This window comes from Amblyraja radiata, chromosome 28 (assembly GCF_010909765.2).
Source record: "Amblyraja radiata isolate CabotCenter1 chromosome 28, sAmbRad1.1.pri, whole genome shotgun sequence".
Classification (NCBI taxonomy): Eukaryota; Metazoa; Chordata; class Chondrichthyes; order Rajiformes; family Rajidae; genus Amblyraja; species Amblyraja radiata.
Window position 1 is genome coordinate 29603221 of NC_045983.1, and position 17612 is coordinate 29620832.

General features: G+C 45.2%; 1 protein-coding gene across 1 annotated transcript in view; it reads right to left on the reverse strand.

Annotated features, from left to right (window-relative positions):
• Positions 1–7627, reverse strand: part of doc2b (double C2 domain beta) — a 256425-nt gene extending 248798 nt beyond the window's left edge. Inside the window, exon 1 of the mRNA XM_033046182.1 lies at positions 7057–7627. Coding sequence (XP_032902073.1) covers positions 7057–7372 — 316 coding nt within the window. The 5' untranslated portion in view covers positions 7373–7627. The remainder of the gene's footprint in view (positions 1–7056) is intronic.
• Positions 7628–17612: the final 9985 nt, after the last annotated feature.

The following is a 17612-nucleotide window of genomic DNA, read 5'->3' on the forward strand; positions in this document are numbered from 1 at the left end:
TGTTAATGTCAGAGAATCATAGTCATATAACATGAAATAGGTCCTTTGGCCCATGTTGACCAAGATGTCCCATCTACACTCATTCTACCCATATCCCTCTAAACCTTTCCAAGCCGTAGACCTGTCTAAGTGTCTTTTAAATGTTGTTGTAGTATCTGCCTCAACTACCTTCTCTGGCAACTTGTTCTAGACGCCCACCATCCTCTGTGTGGAAATGTTGTCCCTCGGGTTCCTATTAAATATTTCTCTTCTCACCTTAAACCTATGTCCACTGGGTCTTGATTCTGTTGAGGCTATGATGAAAAGTCATGTTCCCGATGTTGAGGGAGTCCAGAACCAGGGGCCACAGTTTAAGAGTAAGGAGTAAGCCATTTAGAATGGAGACGAGGAAACACTTTTCCTCGCAGTGAGTGGTGAGTCTGTGGAATTCTCTGCCTCAGAGGGCGGTGGAGGCAGGTTCCCTGGATGCTTTCAAGAGAGAGCTAGATAGGGCTCTTAAAAATAGTGGAGTCAGGGGATATGGGGAGAAGGCAGGAATGGGGTACTAATTGGGGTTGATCAGCCATGATCACATTGAATGGCAGTGCTGGCTCGAAGGGTCGAATGGCCTACTCCTGCACAAATTGTCTATTGAAAACAGATTATGATATCATATTTTAACTTTGAGCAATCAGTTATTACTTTTTCTTCTGGGAACTGGGAATCTCCAAAGAATCTCTCTCAGTTATATATCAAGCCAGTCCACACACCACAAGATAGAAATATTGAATGAGTTTCAGATTTGGAAGTCTAATTTTCTTGCAGTACCAGTTGACTCCATCTACACTTCAGGCTGCCCCAGCAAGGACACCAGCATAATCAAGGACCAGTCTCACCCTGGCCACTCCCTCTTCTCCCCTCTCCCATCAGGCAAGAGGCACAGAAGGTTGAAAACACACATACCTCCAGATTCAGGGACAGTTTCCTCCCCGATGTAATCACACAACTGCACCATCCTCTGGAGAGTGGTCCTTGAGGAGCTTAATCACTTCTATTGCCGTTTCGACAGGGACAATCTAGAGACAGCCATCAAGGCTGTGCTACCTGCCGATCACCAACCCCTCACACTCACCCCCTACGACGTATACGTGGCACTGAGTAGGACCAATGCACGTAAGGCTGCTGTCCCTGACGGCATCCCCGGGCGCGTGCTCAGGGCCTGTGCTGTGCAGCTGACAGACGTCTGGACTGACATCTTCAACCTGTCACTTGCCCAAGCAGTTGTCCCCACGTGCCTTAAAACCACCTCCATCGTGCCAGTGCCAAAACACTCCACTGCGGCAAGCCTCAACGACTTCCGCCCAGTTGCACTTACCCCCATCATCACCAAGTGCTTCGATAGGCTGGTCCTGGCACACCTCAAAAGCTGCCTACCCCCCACACTGGATCCCTATCAGTTTGCCTACCGCAAGAACAGGAGTACAGAGGATGCCATCTCAACGGCACTTCACTCCGCCCTCTCCCACCTCGACAACAGAGACACTTACGTAAGAATGCTGTTCATCGATTACAGCTCAGCATTCAACACCATTATACCATCTAAACTGATCACCAAACTCAGTAACCTGGGCATCGATCCCTCCCTCTGCAACTGGATACTGGACTTTCTAACCAACAGACCCCAGTCTGTTAGGTTAGACAAGCACACCTCTTCAACCCTCACCCTGAACACCGGCGTTCCACAGGGCTGTGTGCTGAGCCCCCTCCTCTACTCCCTCTTCACCTATGACTGCACACCTGTACATGGTACTAACACCATCATCAAGTATGCAGATGATACAACGGTGATTGGCCTCATCAGCAACAACAATGAGTCGGCCTATAGGGAGGAGGTCCAGCACTTAGCAGCATGGTGCGCTGACAACAACCTGGCCCTTAACTCCAAGAAGACCAAGGAGCTCATTGTAGACTTCAGGAAGTCCAGGGGCGGCACGCACACCCCCATCCACATTAACGGGACGGAGGTGGAACGTGTTTCTAGCTTCAGGTTCCTGGGAGTCAACATCTCCGATGACCTCTCTTGGACCCACAATACCTCAACTCTGATCAAGAAGGCTCACCAGCGTCTCTTCTTCCTGAGGAGACTGAAGAAGGTCCATCTGTCTCCTCAGATCCTGGTGAACTTCTACCGCTGCACCATCGAGAGCATCCTTACCAACTGTATGGCAACTGCTCTGTCTCCGACCGGAAGGCATTGCAGAGGGTGGTGAAAATTGCCCAACGCATCACCGGTTCCTCGCTCCCCTCCATTGAGTCTGTCCAAAGCAAGCGTTGTCTGCGGAGGGCGCTCAGCATCGCCAAGGACTGCTCTCACCCCAACCATGGACTGTTTACCCTCCTACCATCCGGGAGGCCGTACAGGTCTCTCCGTTGCCGAACCAGCAGGTCCAGGAACAGCTTCTTCCCGGCGGCTGTCACTCTACTCAACAACGTACCTCGGTGACTGCCAATCACCCCCCCCCGGACACTTATTATTATTTATTCAAATCATTTGCTATGTCGCTCTTCCAGGGAGATGCTAACTGCATTTTGTTATCTCTGTATTGTACACTGACAATGACAATTAAAATTGAATCTGAATCTGATCTCCCATCTATGCCATTGAACTACCTTTACTGTTCTTTATCATGCACGAACATTATGTCCTTTATCCTGTATCTGTACACTGAACAGCTTGATTGTGATCCAGTATTGTTGCCGACTGGATAGCAGACTGAAAAAGCTTTTCACTGCAAATCGGTCCACGTGACAATAAGTTAAACTAAAACCAATGCACAAACATGACATTTAACTTCTTAGGCAAACTTCCATATGATAACTCTCACATGTCTTAGAGCTGCAAACACACTCAGCACAGAGGGACTGGATTCATGTATGTACCTGGCTTTTAGAATCAGCATTAAGGGCCTGTCCCACTGTACGAGGTAATTCAAGAGCTCTCCCGAGTTTCCCCCGATTCGAACTCGGAGAATTACGGTAATGGCCGCTCGTAGGTACTCGGGGCTCTCGTGGACATTTTTCAGCATGTTGAAAAGTCTTCACGAGAGTTCACGAGCTTACCGCGTTTCCCGAGTACCTGCTGTTAGCGTTACGGGCCGCTAAGATACGTCCCGAGCTCCGACGTACCCGCTCCATGCTTACCACGAGTTTGATTTTTTTTTTTTAAACTCGGGAGAGCTCTTGAATTACCTCGTACAGTGGGACAGGCCCTTAACTTCTTACACTACTTCCTCAAAAGAGGATAAACACAAAGTGCTGGAGTAACTCAGCAGGTCGGGCAGCATCACTGGAGAAAAAGGATGGCTGACGTTTCGGGGTAGAGATTCCTCTTTAGACATTCTGAAGAAGGGCCCCGACCTGAAATGTCACACATCCTTTATCTCCAGAGATGCTGCCCGACCCGCTGAGTTACTCCAGCACTTTGTGTCTATCCTCGGGTATAAACCAGCATCTGCAGTTCCTCAAAAGAGGTATGGGTGTGAAAGTGGCAACACTCCCCAAACAATCTTTCCTTCACACCGTTTTTCACATCTGTTGTTGCAGTCAGGTAAACATGTAGTCTTGTTAGCTCCAGAACAACACACTATTAAACAGTGTAAGAAAGAACTGCAGATGCTGGTTAAAATCGAAGGTAGACACAAAAAGCTGGAGTAACTCAGCAGGTGAGGCAGCATCACAGGAGAGAAGGAATGGGCGATGTTGCGGGTCTGAAGAAGGGTCTCGACTCGAAACGTCGCCCATTCCTTCTTTCCTGAGATGCTGCCTCACCCGCTGAGTTACTCGAGCTTTTGGTGTCTACACTATTAAACAGGCCAGGTAGCGAGGAATGCTTTCCTAGAGTTATAGAAACAGAAAGAGGCCCTTTGGCCAAACCTGTCCCTGCCGATTAAGATGTCCATCTCAGCTAAACCCATTTACCTGCATTAGAACTTTTCTCATTCCTTAGCATTGACCAGGTTTCTGCATTTAGAAATTCCTTGTCATCTCACCCCTCACTCTCTCTGTGGTCATTTAAATATCAAACCCCAATCTATATTGCTCTTTCCATTATCCACTCTGCACTTAAAAAGCCTCCAATATTATTTTTCTACTCCACTGAAAATGGTACTCTTGTTGCTTTTTTTCCCTCATAACTATAACTTCACATCTCTTGCCCGACTCTGGTATACTTAGCTTCAATAAAATTGAGCAGATCCTCACAAAAAGGTAACCAAAAAGCCCATAATTCACAAATGGTAAAATACTTTATCCTTCTCTCGAAACAATCTCTTTTGTCTATCCTCGGTATAACAGAAAATATCTTTTGATCTCCCCACAACCACCCTGCACCTCCTCAGCAGTCTTGCTCCTCCAAACCACTGCAAATTCCATCACAAATGTGTTTGTGCCTCATTTATATTGTTGGAATCTTCCCATTCTTATATTCTCTTTTAGTACATAGAGCATAGAAGATTATAGCACGGGAACAGGCCATTCTGCCCATAATTTCTGTGCCGAGCATGATGCCAAGACCAACTCATACCTGCCTCCACATACTGCATATCCTCCATGCCCTGCACGTCCATATGTCTATCCAAAAGTCACTTAACTCCCACTATCATATCTGTCTCAACCACTATCCCTGGCAGTGCATTCCAGGCACTCTACTTTAGACTTTAGAGATACAGCGCTGAAACAGGCCCTTCAGCCCATCGAGTCTGCACCAACGAGCGATCACCCCGGACACTAACCTACACACACACTAGGGACAATTTTACAACTTACCGAAGCCAATTAACCCACAAACCTGTGCATCTTTGGAGTGTGGGAGGAAACCAGAGCACCCAGAGAAAACCCACGCAGTCACAGGGTGAACGTACAAACTCCATACAGACAGCACCCGCTGTCAGGATCGAACCTGGGTCTCTGGCGCTGCAAGGCAGCGACTCTACCATTGAGTCACTGTGTACTCACCAGACTCTGTGCAGAAACACTTGCCCCTGCATGCATAGAGGCATGGACTGTAACCATCTAGGGACGATTTCACAAAACCCTGCACTTTGTAACCAATACTCTCACCTTCAAAAGACTGCTCAAAATCATTTGCTTTGAACCTCCCTTTGGTCAGCGTTCCTGACCCTTCTCCTCACACTGCTTGATGCTCCATTATTTCTGTTGCTGTGCAATGCTCCGTGATTATTTTTTCATTACACTGAAGGTGCTGCAGAATTGCAAGTTATCATTCACCCAGAATTGATGCCGACTCACTGAAACCAAGGCCAGGTATAAATCACAAGTACTTCCAGCAAAGTGCAAGTGGAAACTTGGACCATTCTCAGCTTGGTCGCAAAGCAGGGAATTCAAGACTGAAACAGCTGTAATGGATAATGCAGTTGTAGCAGCCTGCCAGAAATATCAAACTAGTGTAATCTGCAAGTATGTTAACATCATTTATACACAAGTAGTTTAAATATATATATTTTTTTTCTTTAAAAAAAAACCATTTGGAGTCAACTAGGATAGTTAATTACTCAGGGATAATCTAAAAGACTCTTGTATATCTGACTCTTTAGTCTGGTCAGTTTTACAGACATCCTTCCGAACCTGCTCACAGACTTGGAACACTGACCAAATCAATAAACACCCCGATCGTGTATTAAATAAAAACTGGTTGCAAAGGGCTTTCTCCTATACCCAAACTTGGCCAGGCAGGTTAATCTAGTGGGAGGAACAATGATACCTTCAAAATTAATATTTAAAATATCAGACCACCCGAGCTAAAAAAAATCACGTGTTATTTCATTTGGGTGTGGCAATCTACAAGTGTACATATCACCTCCCACATGTCAATACTGGGAATATGTTTTAAATAAATTATAGCATCGAGATGCTAACTTTTAAAGAATATACTTACATTTTGATCCTGCTACATTTATTGTCTGACTATTTTTTTTTTTAAATGATGTGGCAACGCAGTTAAGAGAATTCAAATCTACAAAACATCACCTCCACGAGTATTTACAATTTAACGCACATTTTCATCAGCCACATTTTTTTTTTGAAATCCTTAGTAATGAACGACCTATTAATAAAAAAAAACTGACTTTGCTCAGACTGTGATGTAAATAAAAACGACTCCCCTTTGTAATGATGCTCATAGTGCATTCAAAACAGTACACCTCGCAGCTTGACATTTGGTCAAATGAGCTTTTTATGCTGTTTATGCGATGTCAGGTCAAGTAGCTACATGTAAATTTGAAAGTCTATCAATTAATGGCACCGGTATTCAAAATAATTAAATAAAAAAACGCTGCATTCAATGCTGTAAATGATGCTGGTTTTAAATCCTCTTTTTGGATTATTTTTTTCCACCCCTAGTGCTGGGGACTGAAGCCCTAATTATTTGTCAAACTCCGAAGCAGGCGATCTAGAGTGAAAATCAGATCACTTACAAACATTCACTCGTTCAGCACTTGGAGCCAGGTAGATTAAAATGGAACTCACGTTCCGGTTTTACCTCAAGTGTGAAACATTTTCCCCGCTAATTTATCTGAAACCAGTTGCATTTTTTTTTTTGTCACGACAGATTTCTACCCTGCCTCATTAAGGGAGACTTGGGGATGGAATGGTTAATGGCAGATGGCTTCTTCACCAAGTTATCATCCGTGAAGTTTGGCGTTAACACTTTGCAGTCGAACCTCTGAGTGGAATTTCTGGGGTCGCTTTAAATGCCCCCGGAATTATTATGAAATATTTTTGTTTAAACAAAAAAAAAAAAACAGCTTCGGAATTTACTGAAACGTGCTAAATATAATCAGGATAGATAGAGGCAAAAAGCTGGAGTAACTCAGCGGGACAGGCGGCAGCGGCAGCAGCAGCATCTCTGGAGAGAAGGAATGGGTGACGTTTCGGGTCGAGATCCTTCAGGTGCAGGTTCACATTTTAAGCAGAAAAAAACCCCCAACCAAGAACACATTTACAGCAACAGCAGACCAACACAAACACAAGTAGAACATAGTTGGGAAGTAAGAGACTTACTGGAGTCATCGGATTCATAGCCGTCGATGTCAATTTCCTCCTCAGCTTTGGCAGGTGCTGCTGATGCGGTTCCATAAGCACCAAACAATTTGTCCACATCATCATCCTCCTTCCTAGCCTCGGACTGGGTGACTGGGGGCTGGCTGACGGTGGAATGCATAGAGTTGTTGCGGTTCACGGCCGAGGGAAGGCCACGAGGAAAACGAGGGAAGTAATCAGAGATTTGTTTAATAGGTTTGATGGGACCCGGGCAGACGTCGATAGCCATATGCTCCTGAATGCTTATGGCCATTTTCTCTCCTTTTCGGACTGTCATGCATGCGACCCTTTTCAAACACAGCAGTCGGCAGAAGGGAAGAAGTAAGAGATAAAGAAAGAGGGGGGGAAGAGAGAGAGCGAGGGGGGGGGAAAGCCACCCTGAATCTTGAAGTGGGGACAGAGTAGCGAATATAAGGTGCTCTCTCTGTTACACAGCGCAGACGAGTCTCCAGCGCTGGGCTAGGGTGCTCATATACATTGAGTTGTAGAAACCCTGTGCATGCTGCTTCACTACCTCGGCGCTCCTTGTCTTTCTAATACTGCTGCTCAGCCTATGAATGCGTGCGTGTGTGTCTCTCGCTCTCTGTATGAGAGATTGATTGGGAGAGGTGGAGACAGTGATGTCAGTGGCTAGCAACCAAGCAGTAAACAGGAAGCACTGGAATGAAGGCAAAATCCAGGGTGCAAGGGTTAACGATTTAGTGTCTGCCCGGGGGCATAAACCAAGCTTCGATTAACCCGCAACATGTGAAATGCATCGCCTAAATTTTTTTTTTTTTAAACCCTTCTGCTAAATGCCAGCCTGATTGTGAAGACTAACCTGACTACAGATTATTGGTTCAATTAAACCGAGGCACCTCGCACACCGTTCTGTTCATCAGGATTAAACTCGCGGTAGTTCCTATCAGTCGGCGTGAAGAAACATTAGAAGTATTAGTCAGTCTGAAGAACAGGGACATCAGAACAAACCAAACGGCGTGCCTGAAGCAACGTCTTGTGAAAGGGATACACATACTTTGATTTCGTGATCAGAAGATGTATAAAATATATAAGCAAGAACAGGGACACATTCTTTAAACAATTCCAGTTCTCATTCTTCTCAAAACAATTTCAAATTGTGTACTTCAATCCTCATTCAGAGGCTGAACATGTGTCCATTAATTTCCTATCCAAATATCAAAGCACAATTTCGACCAATTCTATCCATGTTATCAATGAAGCAACGGTGTTATTTTCGGCAGGTTCATTGGTGGTAAGTTTGATTGTGATTTTAACCCTTCAGAGTGTTTTCACACATCAACAGTGCAGTGTGCTCTGTCTGTGAATTTGAACAGGTGCCTCCATGTGGATACAATGGAATAAACGGATTCTATCAACTTCAAGCTGTTCGGAAGGGAAGGACGTTGCAGGAGAAATAATCCAGTAGTTAGGTTCACCTGCCAATAAACAACCTGACCAACACTTTTCAGATCATGATTCCCGAATTCAATTTCTTTCTCGCCACTCTCAGCTGGACACAGCACTGTTCAACCCACAGCGATGTTGCAACCACATACGATGCAATTCATTCTTATTCTGCACTGTGCACTCCGTTAAATTTCTTATGTCATCTCAGCACGGTGGCGCAACTGTAGAGTTGCTGCCTCACAGCGCCAGGGACCCGGGTTCGATCCTGACTACCGGTGCTGTCTGTACGGTGTTTGTACGTTCTCCCCGTGACCTGCGTGGGTTTTCTCCGGTTTCCTCCCACATTCCAAATACGTTCAGGTTTGTAGGTTAAATGGCTTCGGTAAAAATTGTAAATTGTCCCTTGTGCATAGGCCAATGCTTCTTCTTCTTCTTCTTGAGTATGGCGTGTGCACTGCAAAAAGTTGGAGGACAACTTGTTCTGTTTGATCTTATTTGATTGTGCACACCAGGTTGATTGAATTCGTCGAAACAGGGCGGACCACGTGAAGGTTACAATCTCCCACCCCCGGACAATGCTAGTGTACTGGGGATCGCTAGTCGGTGCGGGGTCGAAGGGCCCGTTTCCGCGCTGTACCTCTAAACTAATCTAATCTGATCTCTTTAGAAAACATTGCATGCCAGGCAAGCCAACTGCACCCAAGCAGGCATGATGATCAGTGTAAAAAGGAAATTTGACAATATGAGGGATCGACACAAAATGCTGGAGTATGGAGCTGGAGTATGCCGGAGAGAAGGAATGGGTGACATTTTCAAGTCGAGACCCTTCTTCACACCCATCCCTTCTTTCCGGAGATGCTGCCTGTCCCGCTGAGCTACTCCAGCATTTTGTGTCTTATCTTTGGTGTAAACCAGCATCTGCAGTTCCTTCCTTGACAAAATGAGGGAACGGTTTGATCTGAAATAAGAATGCTGAGGAAAGATGGGAATTTGCAGAAAAGTTTCAAAACTTTAATAAAAAGAAATGGTTTGAGAAACATTCCCCCATCACCTGCAGCTCAGACCTATCGGCTTTGACATTCCTGTACTCACTGTACCGTCCAGGTTCAGAAACAGCTTCTTTCCTACAGCCATCAGGCTAGTAAACACTCCAACCTCCAAATAAGCTCGTAACTCCATAGACTATTATTGTTATTATTGCACTACTATTGTTTATTTTGTGTGTGTGTGTGTGTGTGTGTGTGTGTGTGTGTGTATCTAAGTAGGTTTATTGGCCAAGTATTCACATACAAGGAATTTGCCATGGTGCTCCGCCCACAAGTAACAACATGACATACAGTGACAGTTACAACAGTTACATATGTATATATATGTACTGGTATATGTGTGTATATATATGTGTATATATGTATATGTGTGTACTTGGGAGTGCGTGTACATATACACACTGATCTTTTTTCTCTCTTGTTTATTATATTGTTTACAGTGTACTATGTTCACATATTCTGGTGTGCTGCAGCAAGTAAGAATTTCATTGTTCTATGTGGGACATATGACAATAAAACACTCTTGACTCTCTCTTGTTTTCTGTAACTGTTGTGTAACTGCAAAACTTAGTGTATTTTAACCTTATATACAGTTGCAGTCAACATATCGCAAAATCGATTGAAGATAGACACAAAAAGCTGGGGTAATGCAGCGGGTCAGACAGCATCTCTGGAGAGAAGGGATGGGTGGCGTTTCGGGTCGAGACCATTCTTCACCCATTGAAAATTAGGTTGCTGGGGAAGGTGCAGAAAACAATCGACTAGAATGAAACCAACATCGCAACAATGCTTCCGGACCCGCTGAGTTACTCCAGCATTCTGTGTCTATCTTCGGTGTAAACTGGCATCTGCGGTTCCTTCATACACATCTTGTTTGCTCATCCATTGCAGATCTGGGTGGGACCACACAAGCTTGGCTCCATTCTTGGCCAGCCAGTTGAGGTCAGGGAAGCACTTGCCTTTTCTTCCAATACCTGCACTTTAACCACTGGTGGACCTCCAGCATTCGTGCAAAGTTACATCTTTGTAGACCTCCTTTATCCTGAAGGAAGAACGTTGAGGGATGATGATCTTATCATGCTCTTTAAAATGATGAAGGATTTTAATGGAATAGACATTAAAAGAACTGTTACATGTCTTGAAGAACAGCAAATCTGGAGGCTATGAATGATAGACACAAAATGCTGGGGTAACTCAGCGGGACGGGCAGCATCTCTGGAGAGCAGGAATGGGTGACATTTCGGGTCGAGATCCTTCTTCAGACTGAGAATCAGGGGAGAGGGAGTCTAGAGATATAAAAGGATAAGGTGTGAAAACGACAGATCAAAGCGGATGGTGATATAGAAATGTAGAATGGTTCATTGTTAGCTGAGGGGAAGGCTGTCCCGCTGAGTTACTCCAGCATTTTGTGTCTATCTTCAATGTAAACCAGTACCTGCAGTTCCTTCCTACACATTTCGCCTGGTGGCTATGATACATCTTAGGCAGGGAGAGCATGTAATTTCAGTTACTGCACTCACATCCTGAGGCTTCAACTATTGATCTGGAGACTTCCCTCCTTAGCAACTCGAGAATTTAAGTTTAAGTAATTGAATTTATCGGGAGTAAAAAGATAACAGAACACGTTGTTGTAAAATCCAAGCCGGTTTGCTTCTGGCCTTTAGAGCCAAGGATACATAGACATTGATAACATGGAATCAGGCTCCTTGACCTGATTCACCCATGCCGACCAAGATGCCCATATGACAATAGGCAATAGACCATAGATTGCCCAACTACACCAACCCCATTTTCTTCCATTTGAATCATATCTCTCTATTCTCTCTTTTGAGTTTAGATGAGGGGGACCTCGTAGAAACGTACCGAATAGTGAAAGGCCTGGATAGAGTGGATGTGGAGAGGATGTTTCCACTAGTGGGAGAGTCCAGGACTCATAGCCTCAGAATTAAAGGACGTTATTTTAGGAAGGTGATGAGTTTTACCTTCCTTCACAGTGAGGAGGACTCGCTGTGATGGATGTTTATGTGAATTGAATTGTGTTGGTGTGTGTCTTGGTTCTTTTTTTGTATGGCTGCAGAAACCAAATTTCGTTTGAACCTCATGTGAGGTTCAAATGACAAATAAAAGGTATTGTATTGTAGGAAGAATTTCTTTAGTCGGAGGGTGGCAAATCTGTGGAATTCATTGCCACAGAAGGCTGTGGAGGGTGTCAATGGATATTCTTAAGGCAGAGATAGATAGATTCTTGATTAGTGCGGGAGTCAGGCATTATGAGGAGAAGGTAGGAGAATGGAGTTAAGAGGGAGAGATAGATCAGCCATGATTGAATGGCGGAGTAGACCTGATGGGCCGAATGGCCTGATTCTGTTCCTATCACTTATGAACTTAGGAACGTATATCTTTCCAAGCCAATTATCTGCCCAAATACTTTCTAAGTTATGTGATTGTACCTGCCTCTACCACCTCTTCTGGCAGCTTGTTTCATTTGCCGAACACACTCTGTGAAAAAGCTTCCCCTCTCACCTTAAACCCATATGCTCTAGTTTTGGACTCCACAATTCTTAGGTACATAACCCTCCAAACCTGTCCTATCCATGTACCTGTTCAACTGTTTCTTAAACAATGGGATAGTCCCAGCCTCAACTACCTCCTCTGGCAGCTTGTTCCATACACCCACACCAGGTGTGAAAAGTTACCCCTCGCATTCCTATTAAATCTTTTCCCCTTCACCTTGAACCTTTGTCCTCTGGTCCTCGATTCCCCTACTTTGGGTAAAAGTCTACCCGTTCTATTCCTCTCATGATTCTGTATACAACTCGACGGGTCAGGCAGCATCTCTGGAGAAAAGGAATAGGTGATGTTTTGGGTCTCAATCCAAAACGTCACCTATTCCTTTTCTCCTCACAGTTGAGGCATTCATCCAGGTAAATCTCTTGTGCACTCTTTCCAGTGTTACCACGTCCTTTCTATTGTACGATGACAGGAGCTGCGGACAATACTCCAAGATTGCCTCAACGAAATGTCTTGTAGGGCAACAACAAGATGTCCCATCACTGATTCAGGGACTTGATCCGAAATGTTGACAGTTTCTAACGGACCCATTGAGTTCCCCCAGCGCTTTGGGGTTTTTTTTGCCCCAGATTCCAGCATCTGCAGTCCCTTTTTTTAGATTATGTTTAGTTTAGAGTTACAGCGCGGAACAACGCGAGATACAGAGATACACTGGGTCCGCGCCGACCAGCGATCCCCGATCATTAACACTATCCCACGCCCACTAGGGACAATTTTTACATTTACCAAGCCAATTAACCTACAAGCCGGTACGTCTTTGGTGTGTGGGCGAAAACCGAAGATCTCGGAGAAAACCCACGCAGATCACGGGGAGAACGTACAAACTCCGTACAGACTCTTGCGTCTGTTTTATACACAATATCCTTGCCTATGAAGGCAAGCAAGCTAAATGTCATCTTCACTACCCTATCCACCTGTGTCGCCATCCTGCCCCCACTTAAGCTAATAGGCAGTGCGTGTCTCAGAGTAATTATCCTCTGAAATGACCCATTAAGCCATTAAGCTCATGGGCAATTCGATCAGGGGAAGAAGTGCTGACTGTGCCAGCAATGATCACATCGTGTTCGAATGAATGAAAAGTCACAGAGAAATCTAATAGTGAACGTAGAAGAAAACAACTTTATCCAGAAAACAGCAAGAACATCGGACAAAGTACCCGCAGGAAACAGTTAAAGTGAATTGCATGTCTGCAGCTGAGGAAAGAACAAGATAAGCATATAACTGAAAAAACAAACGGAGGGTTAGAATCTTAGTATTGGAGGATGAACAATGAGTGTAAACATGAGTTGTTGGGCAAAATGGTCCTTTGCTGAGCTGCCCATTCAGCACAAACCTCCCACCGTAGTCACCTATAATCTAAGCAACTTTACAGTAGTACAGCATGGGGTTAGTGGGAGGAGACATTGGCTGGTCGTGGAGGGTTGCTGTTCAGATTGGAGATCTATATCTAATAAAGTGCTACAGGGGTCTGTGTTTGGTCCTTTATTGTTCAACATACAGTATATATTAATGATAAGGAGGACAATATGGGGGCATGTCAGAGGCCAGTCAAGGAGACAGAGGAGGCCCTGTAGCAGCCTGGGATTGACTTGGATCGGGAGGTACTCCAGTACATCAAGTGCCTGGACAGTACTTTATCTCACACCTTTTGTCTTTTCATCTCTGCCGATCAGACATCCCCTCGCCTGTATCTACCTATCACTCGTCAGGGTTTGTCCTGCCCCTCCACTCTTCCAGTTCACTCTCCCCCCTCCCCCCCCCCCCAACTAACACAATTGAAGGCAGGTCCCGACCCAATCCATCATCTATCCATGTTCTCCAGAGATGCTGCCTGACCCGCTGAGTTATCCCAACGCTTTGTGTCGTATTTTAGATTCATAGGGCTAACAAATATCCCAATTATGATGCCTAATTGCTTTGTTAGTTGCAAAAGCTGTGGAAGGAATTTACCAAGACAACACCATCACAATTGTTGCGATCGCATCTGAGAAACGTTGGCTCCAAGTTGAACATAAGGTTTTTTTTTAAAAACAACTTTAAAAGAAATGTAATTATCAGTCAATGCGTTGCAAATGATCTAATTGTGGCAGTAACAGCTATCTGAAAATTAAGAGCTGCATGAATAATATATTGGGATGGTTGTAAAGGCTTGTGTTGAAATGCGATAATACTACAATATGGTCACCTCAAAGCACGTAGATCAAATCTCTCTTGAATAGACAGTGTAGATCGGATAGTGTTTAGAGGGGTTATGGGCCAAGCGAAGTCAGGTGGGACTAGTGAAGATAGACACAAAATGCTGGAGTTACTCAGAGGGTCAGGTAGCATCTCTGGAGAAAAAGAATAGGTGACGTTTTGGGTCGGAACTGAAGAAGGGTTCGGACCCAAAACGTCACCTATTCTTTTACTCCCGAGTTCCTGCCTGACCCGGTGAGTTACTCCAGCATTTTGTGTCTACCTTCGGTGTGCACCAGCATCTGCAGTTCCTTCCTACACATTGGGACACATTGTTTTGATGGGCTTGCAGTGGGCACGTTGGGCAGAACGGCCTGTTTCCACGCTGTATGGCTCCATGCATCCAAACTGCATGCAATCTTAATGTTTGAAATAGGTCAGGACCTGGACTGTGCTAGAGCTGCCATGATACTTGGGGTAACATGATACTAGACTACTTTGCTGAGTGGTAGTGATGGGCTCCAGTCGCAGAGCTTACAGCTACTCTTTTCCTCACCTGATCACAGAGACACATGTTTGCAACAGAGAAATCAAAAAATATTTTTACAAAGAAAAAATTGTCATAAAGTCATACAGCGTGGAAGCAGGTCCTTCGGCCCAACTTGCCCATGCCGACCAACATGCCCCATCTACACCAGTCCCATCTGCCTGCGTTTGGCCCATATCTCTCCAAACCTGTCTTACCTGTGTCTTGGTAAGTGAATTCTGTTTCCTTTCATATTAGGGCCACTTCTCACATCTCGTGCACTCATAAGTTGCACAGCTACATTAGATAATGTGGCATAATATTAGTTTTGGACCTCCAGTCATGATGAGCATAATGGTATAAAGCAGGAGGGTTCACAACCTTTTTCGTCCCGTTTATCCCTGGCAACTTTAATAGCAGATAACAATGTTACTTCACTTATTTATGAACAACTAATGATGAACAGATACCAGAACCAAACACAGTCAGTCAATGAGAAAAAATATGTACAAACCCAGAATCAACAAATTTACTCCAGTTGGGAACCCTTGGTATAAAGCAACTGACAGATGGTGCACCGATACACTGAAGGTGCGTTCCAACAATGCACAGCTCCTCCCAGACATTTTACTTTCATTGCAGCATCTGTCTGCAATAAGTTCAAGGTCACGTTGAGTTTCTTGTCAAATGCACAAGTATGGGGAGGTACAGCTACAATGAGAATGTTGCTTGCAGCACATAGATTCACACGATACACAAAAACACAAATCATACATAATAATAATAATAATGGATGGGATTTATATAGCGCCTTTCTAATACTCAAGGCGCTTTACATCGCATTATTCATTCACTCCTCAGTCACACTCGGTGGTGGTAAGCTACTTCTGTAGCCACAGCTGCCCTGGGGCAGACTGGCGGAAGCGTGGCTGCCAATCTGCGCCTATGGCCCCGCCGACCACCACCAATCACTCACACACATTCACACACATTCACACACAGGCAAAGGTGGGTGAAGTGTCTTGCCCAAGGACACAACGACAGTATGCACTCCAAGTGGGATTCGAACCGGCTACCTTCCGGTTGCCAGCCGAACACTTAGCCCATTGTGCCATCTGTCGTGAATTACACATGCCAAATTACACATGACAAAAGAAAACTACTGCAAAAAATTGACTTTAGTGCAAACAAACCACAGTTTAAAAACAAGTCCATAGGAGTGCGAGAGGTTGACTGTTCAAGAAACTGATAGTTGAAGGAAAGGTGGACAAAAATGCTGGGGAAACTCAGCGGGTGAGGCAGCATCTATGGAGCGAAGGAAATAGGCAATGTTTCGGGTCGAAACCCTTCTTCAGACTGATGTGAGGGTGGGGTGGGGAGGGAGGGGGGGGGAGGCGGGAAGAAGAAAGGAAGAGGTGGAGCTGGTGGGCTGAGGGAGAGCTCCACCTCCAGGGGAGGAGAAAGTAGGGACTACCTGAAATTAGAGAAGCCAATGTTCATACCGCTGGGGTGCAAACTGCCCAAGCAAAATATGAGGTGCTGAAGGAAAGTAAGGAAATAATCAAATAAGGGAAGTATTTGAGAAAGAACTGCAGATGCTGGAAAAATCGAAGGTAGATAAAAATGCTGGAGCAACTCAGCGGGTGAGGCAGCATCTATGGAGAGAAGGAATAGGCGACGTTTCGGGTCGAGACCCTTCTTCATACTGCTTAGTTTAGTTTAGTTTTGATTAGAGATGCAGCGTGGAAACAAGCCCTTCAGCATACCGCATCTCCTTCCTAAAAGAACATCCTTTAATTCTGAGGCGATGGCCTGTAGTCCTAGACTCTCCCACTAGTTATCAGTCGGCACTGATTGAGCTTTGCACATCCACTCAATCCAAGTTTTTCACTATTCCGTACATTTCAATGAGGTCCCCCCTCAGGCTTCTGTACCTCCTGCCCCACACTAGCAGCCTGAAGAGGGGATAGTCCCGATGGCGGGAATTCTTGATGACAGATATCTCCTTCTTGCCCCGCATGTAGATGCTTTCGATGGTGGGGAAGGTTCTGTGCCAGTGATTATCTGCTGTGCCAACCACTCTCTGCAGCCTCTTCAGTTAGAAACATAGAAAATAGGTGCAGGAGGAGGCCATTCGGCCCATTCAATATGATCACTGCTGATCATCCAAAATCAGTAGCCCGTTCCTGCTTTTTTCCCCCATATCCCTTGATTCCTTCAGCCCAAAGAGCTGCATCTAACTCTTGAAAGCCCTGTGGGTTGGGATATCCTTGCCAGGCCATGATGCAACTAGCCAGGATACTTTCCACAGTGCATCTGTAGAGGTTTGTCAGAATACTTGGTGAGACGCCAAATCTCCTTAAACTTCTAAGAAACCAGAGTCATTGGCATGATTACATTTACGTGCTGGGCAAAGGACTGGTCGTCCGAGATGTTAATGGCTAGCGATTTGAAACTGCGACTCTCTCCACTGCTGACCTACCGATGGTCTCACAACGTCACCTATCTCGAGTCAACAGTTAGTTCCTTGGTTTTATTGGCGTTGAGCGAGAGGTTTTGCTGGTGTGTCATCACTCAACCAGGTGTTCTATCTCACTCCTGTCTGCTGACTCATCACCACACATGATTCTGCCAAACAACAGCGTTGTTGTCAGCAAATGTGGAGATGGCATTGGAGCCATGCTTAGCAACACGGTAAAGAGGACAAGCATGCGGCTCTGTGGTCCACCTTTGCCGACGGTCAGTGCGGGGGGGATGTTGTCATCAGTCCGCACTGATTCAAGTCTGCGGAT